Source organism: Chanos chanos, chromosome 1, assembly GCF_902362185.1.
Source record: "Chanos chanos chromosome 1, fChaCha1.1, whole genome shotgun sequence".
In the NCBI taxonomy this organism is placed as follows: Eukaryota; Metazoa; Chordata; class Actinopteri; order Gonorynchiformes; family Chanidae; genus Chanos; species Chanos chanos.
Window position 1 is genome coordinate 55,819,514 of NC_044495.1, and position 9,867 is coordinate 55,829,380.

Here is a 9,867-nt window from a genome sequence, read left to right on the forward strand (position 1 = left end):
TTTTTTATTATTATTGTTATTAAATGGTTATTCTTTTTACTTTGCCTTTTATTGTATTTTGTTCCTTTTGTTGTTGTTGAAGCCTGTATCAGGACTGAATTTCATCAGAATGAAGTTATCAAATGTTAAGTTGCAGAAATTGTGTTTTGTCCTTTAAAATGAAAGTTTATTGGACCAAGTGTACGAACTATAGTTGTGGTATACTATGACGGCAACTGAATAAAGCAGACTTTTGAAATATCACTTGAAAGCTTCATGTCTGATGTAAGTAGAATGAGAAAATTGTGTATGATGTAGAGGGCTTTGATACGCCTGACACGACTACATTGGCTTTCATGCGGATTGCTTGTAATACACAAGTCCTTTTTTTTTTTTTTTTTATCAGTGCTCTCTACATACTTAATGCTTTTTTCCCCCCAGAGATGTACACATCCCATTCAGTTTCACCTTGTATGTTCTTTTTCTTAAAAAGGTATTAAACTGTGTGAAGTGTAATGAATAGGAATATATGTCATCCCAAGTTTGCCTTCTGTTGTACTTCATGAATTTCAGATCTTCCTGAAATTATGGTTTGTTTCACAAAAAGAGAAATAAAATTTGTTTCTTAATCTGTTGGGGTTTTATTCTTTTCTGTTCTAAACAAATATGAACGTTACTTAGTTTAAAGTGGGTTAACTGAAATTCTCTTATATGAGAAACAGTGTTGGAAAATGGAGGCATCCACAGCCTACCTCCACACTGATGGGCAGAAATGTAGTCTTGCGCACAGATGGTACTCCTTTTAAAATTGTAGTTTATATTCAGATCTGGCACTTCACTTGTCTTAGGCAAGTGTTAATATCTGTTAAGATGCTCTATAGAGCTATACATGGGATGATTTGTATTTGAATGGGCCGAAGGCTTCCCAAGAATTTCGGCTTGAGATGCAGCCAAGCTGCGAGTAGCGTGACAGTGACTAACCTCATTCCGACTCCTCACCGCACTCCTGCCCAGTAGGGGGTAGCAATGCACTGTTTCGGTTATCCTAACGGCCAGAAAACCGAATTTGAGTTGCCTATTCCTGCTGACACGGATAGGCAGTGGGGTCAGTGAACATGTCGAGTAACGTAAAAACGAACTCTTAAGCAGAGACATGGCATTACTCACGTCTGTGTTGCTAAGTAAATCCAGCTCGTGACTTGCGCTAAATTCGGTTTTTGATTAAAAGCTGCGCCCGTCATTTGCCGACTGGCTGTAGCTCTCATTCCCTTACCGCAACGGAAGGCACTTACGCTTTGGACGTTATTAATGAGGCCACCACATGTGTAAATAATGTATTTAATTGCATGCTGTGCTCTGGACACATCCTGTGCAGTAATTAATGGAATTCAACAGAAATAAACCAGTGAACTAACAATCTCGTTGCCTACTCACCCCGCAAATCCCCATTTTAATTAGTCTCTATTTGGAAAAGAAAACGATCGATGTGTAGGCGATTTGTACCTGTCTCGTCGCTCTTAGCATTTTAACTGAACAAACCTAATCAGTGTTACCACCTCAGACAAACAAACAAGAGTATTCCAGAAGTTAAAAAGAAAGTGCAGTTACATTTGCATCATTATCCAAAGCAGAGATGAGGGTCACCAAACAATGTTTGCACCACGAATTTCCTATAACATCTTGTCCAACCAATACAAAAGATACATAATACAAAAACATTACGGTAATACTCTAAGCGGTAAACTTGGTAATAACGTAAACTGTCGTGCTCAGCAACGCCATAGCAACAGGTCACAACTCCTTGGCAACAGCCTACAGAAACTTATTCTCTAAGGTAAACTTTGACCTCTTAAGGTCTTTTATCTCAATCCAGCCTACAGGTAGTACAGGAACTCGTCCAGATTCACGTTGGGCTCCTTGTGGATGCTCTGGCCGACCAAAAACGCCAGTTTGTGGGCGTACTGGCAGGGCGCTGGCACACGGACCATCCCCTTTAGAGATAAACACCACACAGATGCAATGATAAGAACCGGCGGAGAGGAAATACAAGGCTCACAGTGAGTGTGATGTGGATGGACTGTATGATCTGTACTGTGTGTCAGTGCAGCTGGAGTCAGGTGCTACCTGCCAGTTGTAGTACAAATGGCAGAGTTTGTGCGTGAGTCTCTGCATGTGGTCTGGTTTCAGGCCACTGCTGTCAAACACCACGTTGTAGTGGGTGGGTGACACGCTGCCCAGTCTCACTGCCTGACTGATTATGTAGAAGTCATACCTGAGAGAGAGAGTGAGGGGGGGGGGAGCATATTAATATACTGCACTCATAGTCTGCTTACAAGATATATTTATGAGCTTATTTCTATGTAGATGATCCTGTAGCAGGATTCAAGCTATGTATGAGTGCTTCAGTGACTTCAACCCATTATACGGTAAAGAACAAAGTCAGCAACTGTCGTCAAGTGTGTTCGATCAGGACGGTGGGTGAGCGCGGTCACACCATTCAGGTCGGGTGACTTCTGTGTCGATGACGGTCCCAGGCGGAGGGTTGGTCAGCTTGCCGTCGATGTAAGCGAAGAACCTGGAGCACATGCGCTTCTTCACGACGAGCACTGAGAGTTTGGGGCTAAAGACAACAACAACAACAACAACAAACAACAACAAACAAACAACACAACAACAAATAACACAGCCATACAGACCGATGACAACTCACCAAATGAGTCAACTTTTATGACCGAGGTTAACACGCGTGCGCTGGGTTTTGTGTTACATCAGTTCTTAAAGCTGTCGCCTACGCTTAACATTCATGAGCACCTCTACCTCAATTACATCTGCCTCGCCTGACACCAGACAAACCCAAAAGAAATTCAAGACGTGTATTGTTGGCACATTCTGCTTAAGCATTCTAACTATGACAGCTATTGTCTGAGTGATTCTCCATCAGCGCTGTGTTTGTGTGTGTGTGTGTGTGCGTGCGGGGAGGGCCTCACTCGTAGTCTGTGCCCATGGCTTTGATGGACTGCAGGATCTGAGGCACTTCGTAATTGACCACGCTCTGAAGCATGCCGTCTCCGACCCCGTCCCTGTACACGATGATGCGGGAGGGGAAACACCGGTTGTGCTTGAGGTAGGCCTTCAGGGCATCTGTGTGCACACAACCATGGTGTTCACAGACCCATCGCAACGCAACGTGTTCTTATCGCTGCTTTCTGATATCACGGATGGAAAGCGTAGCTGTAAAGTTGGGGGGGGGGGGGGGGGGGGGGGGGGGGGGGGGTTTGGGAGTGATTGTTGCCAAGTGAGCTCTTGCTTACTGATACATTCGTGCACACTCGAGCAGAATAAACAGCTGTAGGCCTTTGCTGTTCTCTTTTTTTAAAGGTCGTTTTTTTAAGTCTTTACCTTGCAAGGCCAGTTTCAGGCCGTCGATGACTTCCTGACCGCGGTCCTGCAGAACGCACCTGGAGAACCACCTAGAACAGCGTGGAAATTCAACTCTAAAACGTTCCGGAGAATTCCTTTTCATCTTAAATCAGCATACCCTTACTCGTAGCATCCTCCCCTTTAAAACGATCTGGAACTTAGCAGCTGACACGTGATGTGACTAGTGCTCGACTGAAAACCTTTAATGTCACCACGTCCTGAGGTGGGACCTTGGAGAGTCATGTTTTTTTAAAATGTGTCCTTTAGTGTGGGCGAACAGTGCCACAGACCTTCAGCTCTTTTACCTGGACATGCTCTGATTAAGGCTGGAAACCAGGGCACCGATTGATCTCTTCCCGGCGGTGGTGTCGTGGTAACAGTCGATTCCCACGATCATGAGCTGCTTGAGCTGAGCGAGAACACAAGGGTTAAACGCTGACCACTTTCTCACCTGCCTTCCAGACGCCAAGGTCATCTCTTAAATACAGCTCCCTGTTAAAGGCACTTTTAAATTCAGCATTAATCATTACTACATAATAAGTGGATCGTAACACAACACGGCTCATTCTATTACCATTTGTCCTTGACGGCTGGAGATAAGTTGATTAACTCTTTTTTTTTTTCTGACTGTCACCTTTAACCAGCTAAGTCTGATGACTGCCTACGTTTATGGAAACACTGAATGTTGGCAAAGCCCGCGGGAAAAAAAAAGATGATAGTACCAGTCAGTCAGCTGGTGGTGCGGTCACAGATATAACAACTTCGACGTGATTGGTTGGCAAGTGGATATGTGGGTGTTACCGGAATGTCTACGCTCCACAGCTCCCCGCCCATCTTGCAGTTCATCTGCAGGGCGATCTTAGTGGCCACGGTCATGAGGGCCTGGGGTCGGCTGAGGGTTCGAGAGACCACGCACTGACTGGGAGTCGGGCAGTCCAGGCAGAGGTACTTCTTCACACAGTCGTACTTGTCCTTACGGTTGGTCGGCAGGATCACGACCACCTGATGTGTTTCCAAAAAAACCAACACACAGCAAAAATTCGCCTCAACGTCTTTCAAACGACTTTCAAAGTTGAGCCAACGGGTTCAAGGTTTCGACGACCCCTTTGATCAGGTCGCAAGACATGCCAAAGTTTGACGAAACTTTAAAAATCAGACATGGGGTCACTCCACATACTACACTTGATGAACTGAACCTGACATACATTACAAAAAGACACACACACACAAAAAAAAAGGAAACAATCGTTGAAGGAGCCGCTGCTTTTGATAACGAGACCCACCATTTGAGTCCCTGGCCGCACGTTCTGCTGGAGAGCCCTGAGGAGAGACTCCTGTCGATCCTCATACTCGATCCTGCGAAGAGAGAGAGAAGAAAAAAGAAAAAAAGAAGGAAGACATTTGCGAATGTAACGCGTCCTACACACGGACGGCATAAAGCATTGAGCCGTAATGGACTCACGTGACGGCTCTTTGCATGCGGATGCCCATGGGCCCAGCCACTTTGTTAAGGGTTTGGAGCAAAGACTGAGCCACGTCGTTGTTCCTGCGCGTGTAGAACATCATCCATTTCTCCAGAGGCATAGCACTTATCAGAGGGACGTTTCTCATCTCTTTGGACCAGTCGGCCGCCCAGGGGTTATACTCATACTGCAGCACAGAGAGAGAGGGAGAGACAGAGGGAGAGAAGGAGAGAGAGAGAGAGGGAGAGAGAGAAAGATCTGAATTCATTTTGTGTCCTTGTAAGCTGGTGTTCTGTGAAATATGAGCTCTGAAAGTTTGCCCTTCAGCGTTCTGGTGAGAGTGGGTATTAATTTAAAAACCTCCTTAGATTAAGTATGTATTAAAACAAAACCTGGAAAGAATGTGGTTAAATAAATACTTAATATGGGGATGCTCACTTCAGGCTGTGAAGGCCAAATGTTAAGCGGTGCCAAGTGATGATGCGGTTTGGATGCGTGTGTGTGTGTGTGTAAACAGAACTGGCTCTATGAAGTGGTTCTTTCTCTCTCTCTCTCTCTCTCACCGTTCTGCCTGCCTGTACAATCCTCTCCGCGGGTAACACTCGTCCTGTCAGTCTCAGGAGTTTGTTCTCAAAACTGATTCCCCAGGTATTCAGCTCAGCCTGGACAGCTTCATTCCTGATCAACACAGCCAATACGATTTCAAGTCGTCGACATAATCATCCTAACTACCGTTAACCCAAAAGCCGTGATACCGACACACAGGAGCTCAGGTGTGCTCTGTGAGCGTGGTACGCCACGGCTGAGATTTCCGTGTTTGTCTCTGGCTTTCTGGAAGCGGGTCTCTCTCAGAGCTGAGAACTCTTACGTGTGAATGTTGGAGACGAATCGGCTTAGTCTGTTCTCCCGCTGTTCTGGAGTCAGTCTGGTGTGGGAGGCCAAGTCCTTCATGATGTTAAAGTCACTGCGCATCTTATCAGTCAGACCTGGGGGGGGAAACATACACACAAAAACACAGACACACACACACACAGTGTATTTGGTTGCATCCTAAAAGTAACGAAGAGATTTTGTCTAATGTGTCTCTGACCACTGACCTGTGAGGTTGCAGAGGGAAAAACAGAGGTATAAACAAACACACACACACACACACACAGTGAGTGTACATATATTAGCTTATGTAGTCAGTGAAATCGTATCTAACGCATCACTGACCTGTGAGGCAGCAGAAGGAAAAACAGAGGTATAAACAAACACACACACACACACACAGTGAGTGTATATATATTAGCTTATGTAGTCAGTGAAATCGTATCTAACGCATCACTGACCTGTGAGGTTGCAGAGGGAAAAACAGAGGTATAAACAAACACACACACACACACAGTGAGTGTACATATATTAGCTTATGTAGTCAGTGAAATTATATCTAACGTGACACTGACCTGTGAGGTAGCAGAAGGAAAAACAGAGGTATAAACACACACACACACACACACACACACACACAGAGCGAGGGCATATGTATTTGCTTATGCTGTCAGTGAAATGTTATCTGACGCGTCACTGACCTGTGAGGTAACAGAGCTCAGGGATGAGCAGGGCGGGGCCTGGGGGAGGGGCACCAGCAGGGCCCAGTTTCTTCACACGGCTGATCAGCAGGACCTGGTTCTCATCTCTGATGTCCAGGTTATATTGCTGAGGAAAGGAAAGGAGCAGAAGGAGTGTGTGACCATACATGTCATGCGTGTGTGGAGCGCAGGATCTGGCTCCTCGACGACGCGGCAGGGAGGAGACCCACCGTCTTGTAGTAGGTCTTGAAGGAGATCTCAGTATCTCTCCTGGTGAAGGTGTTCTTGGGCGTCTGGTCCCAGGCTATGTCGTCAATTCTGTATGTCTTATTATTATACCTTGAACACGTTAAAAAAAAACGAACAAACAAACAAACAGAAAAATACATAATGATAAAAACTTTACAATGATATAGAGGAGAGGAGATTATAAATATGAAAGACTTATCAAAATAATGAACTCTGACAAATTATCTTTATCAGAAACTCTGCATGTATGTAGGAAAAACTGTGTGTGTGTGTGTGTGAGAGTGTGTGTTCGCGTGTGTGTTGGGACTCTTACTTGGTGAGGACGATAAGTCCCACCAGTTCCTTGGTACAGACTTCAGGGAAGCGCTGGTCTCCACACTGGTGCCTCAGACTGGTCATGAAGTCCAGAACCGTCTCACTGCGCAGAACCTTATGGCTCACGTCTGTACACAGCATTATACTAGACTCATACTGGAGAATGTTAGTGATGAACCCAGGCCAGATAGTCAACCTGCAGAGAGACAGAAAGAGAGAGAGAGAGAGAGAGAGAGAGAGAGAGAGAGAGAGAGAGAGGGGAAGAAAGAAGGAGGGAGAGAGAGAGAGGCAGATACACGGCATGCACTCACTTCATTCAACACACACACACCCACCTGGGTGCAGTGGTACCTGTGCTGGGGGATGTTGAGTGGATCGTCGGGATTGTAGTAATGACGGCCAATCTGTTGCATGTTCAGCATCCGCAGGACTCTACAGATATACGAAAAAACACACCCCGCTGAGTGACACGTCTCACTACTAACACGCTGACTGATGTAACTCAGTATGAGCCTTGGGTTCGATGGCTTTGTGTCAGATATTCTGACCTTCTGAAGATGATGTTATAGAAGTGCAGACACACTGGGGAAGTGGGTGGAAGCTCATTGGTCAACGTGACTGTGACTTGAACTTTCTCTCCGTGTTTGGTTTCACTGCACAGTACTGTCTCCTAAAGAGAGAGAGAGAGAAAGAGAAAGAGAGAGACAGAGAGAGAGAGAGAGAAAGAGAAAGAGGAAAAAAATTCTAGAGTTACCTACATATAAGGATTCAACAAAGCCTCAAATCAGGATATAGGTAATGAGGCCAGAGGCCGGGGCGCATGAAATTCTTTTAAATGGCCCACAGAGGGAGCTCTGGGTTATAGTATCGCATTCCCATCAGGGAGCAGATCTGTAACTGTTCACGATATTGATAGTGTGTGTGTGTGTGTGTGTGTGAGGGTGAACGGTGGGTGGGCATACGTTATTCTGGAGTCTGTTAGGGAGGAAGAGGATGGCTCCGTCGAAGGTGTGTGCCGAGCCCAGCGTCTCGGAATGCTGGAAGAGCAGAGCGGATCTTAGGCGGCGTGACTCCATGGGCGGGTTGAAGTCCACGTGGTACTGAAACAGGGCCCACTGCGGCCGAGACAGCAGGCGCATGAAGTTGGCCCTCAGCTCGATGGGGGAGCCAGACGTCCCTGAGGGCAGCGAAATGTCAAAGGTGTATTGTCCACCTTCCCCGGTTCGCTTCTCCCACACGGCGATTTGTCTCAGCAGACTGTACCCGCAGGTCAAAAGTCTGCACTTTTTCTAACTTTCTAAACTTTTCTAACCTTGTCCCTCTGAATACGGAGAGGGATCGAGAACGTCGCGGCTTCAGTTCTCATTGAGGCGACTGAGGTATTTCGTGAAAACGGGACTTTCCACTCAGCCAGGCGGCCCCTCCCCCCTCCCCTCCCCTCTCTTGCCGACAAACGGCCGGTTCTCCTCCCGTCTCTCCGACTCACCTGTCTTGGACTCTTTGACGTGCTCGATCAGCTGGCGAGTGTTGATTCCGGCGTCGTGGAAGTCTCGCCTCCGCCCCCCCCTCTCTCCGATCTTCACCTGCTGGAACCCGGCCGAGATCTGGTACACCGCTGTAAGAAAAACACAAACAAAAAAACCCCCCAAAAAACCAAAAAGACAACCCGTGCTTTACGTCTGAGGTCGACGTCTTAGGTCAACTGCGCGTAAGATATGAAAGTCTTGATTTTCAGTTGCTCACAGGAATGCCGAGGTGCTGATGGAGTGTAACGAACAAGGAATACAATTCCAAAGTCTATAGGAACCTCTACATGGCGATGATTTTCGGTTATACGTAATGTGAATAAACAGACCTGAAAACATTACACGTTAAGTGGCCCTTTTTTCCTGTTATAAGTGAGGTATACACACAGTGCCGATTACCTTCGCTCACAGCAGGTCCTGGGGCAGTTCGCTGGCGACCCCGACCTACATGTTCCCCCTCCGACGGAGGCTGAACGATCCTCTCTGCCTCTGCTGATGAGGACTGCAGACAGAAATGTCAGTCACACTTAAGACGATCATAACTTTAGGTACCACTAATTGTCTATGATGTACAGCCGTACCGGGAAAGACGAGCATTTTCACCGATTTTTGCATGATGCAATTCACTTGACACCGAACTAGCCACTTTTGGAGCAATGACAATTTTTTAGTGGATCTACTTTGATTAATATGCTTTCGTTACCCAGAGTTATTACATAATAGATCGTTGACGACCCACTGTATTTGTAACTATCGCTGTAATACACGGGCATTTTCAAACTTTCTTGATGTCATTAAACGACACTGTTTTAATACAATTGCACAGTTAGCAAAACTTGTCTCAGAAACCTTAACCTCGCTAAAAGATTCTCACCGAGCCAGGGGCTACAGCCTCTTGTCCTCTTGCTCTACCCCTGGATCTTGCTCTTGCTCGTCCGGTCATACTGAAACTTTATCAATTCCCTGAAACACACGCATTAAAGAGATAGAATGACATTAACAACTCGACCACGACGTTCAGGATTTGGTGGCGAGCGCTCTTTTATAAGCCCGTCTTAGTCACGCCGTGACCATGTGATTTCGCGGGCAACCACATACCGACCCTCTATGCTACCATTTACATTAGGAAAACGAGACTTCGTGGGGTAACATTCCAGTTTAAAAGAAGCAATATACAATTACCTGAGTTTAGTTACTTTAAATTATAAAATGAGTGTGATTTTATGCATAACGGTAACTAGCCACGTGGCGAATTTTCGCCTAGCTGCGGCGTTCTGTTCGCGTCTCCTCCGTCACTTTCAAAGTCATCTGCCTAGCATCATTTTTCACGTGATGATTATGACA

General features: G+C 46.1%; 1 protein-coding gene across 1 annotated transcript; it reads right to left on the bottom strand.

Annotated features, from left to right (window-relative positions):
- Window positions 1-1,853: 1,853 nt before the first annotated feature.
- LOC115809395 (piwi-like protein 1) lies at window positions 1,854-9,466 on the bottom strand. The gene is made up of 20 exons (XM_030771020.1): window positions 9,398-9,466; window positions 8,911-9,025; window positions 8,484-8,612; window positions 7,960-8,174; window positions 7,546-7,667; window positions 7,349-7,429; window positions 6,996-7,193; window positions 6,664-6,772; window positions 6,434-6,560; window positions 5,731-5,848; window positions 5,426-5,540; window positions 4,862-5,049; window positions 4,683-4,755; window positions 4,201-4,401; window positions 3,705-3,808; window positions 3,379-3,449; window positions 2,967-3,120; window positions 2,474-2,599; window positions 2,104-2,251; window positions 1,854-1,970 (listed from the first exon to the last, which is right to left on the bottom strand). Exons 1-20 carry the CDS (start codon window positions 9,464-9,466, stop codon window positions 1,854-1,856), a joined length of 2,580 nt encoding a protein of 859 aa, XP_030626880.1.
- Between the last annotated feature and the right edge of the window lie 401 nt (window positions 9,467-9,867).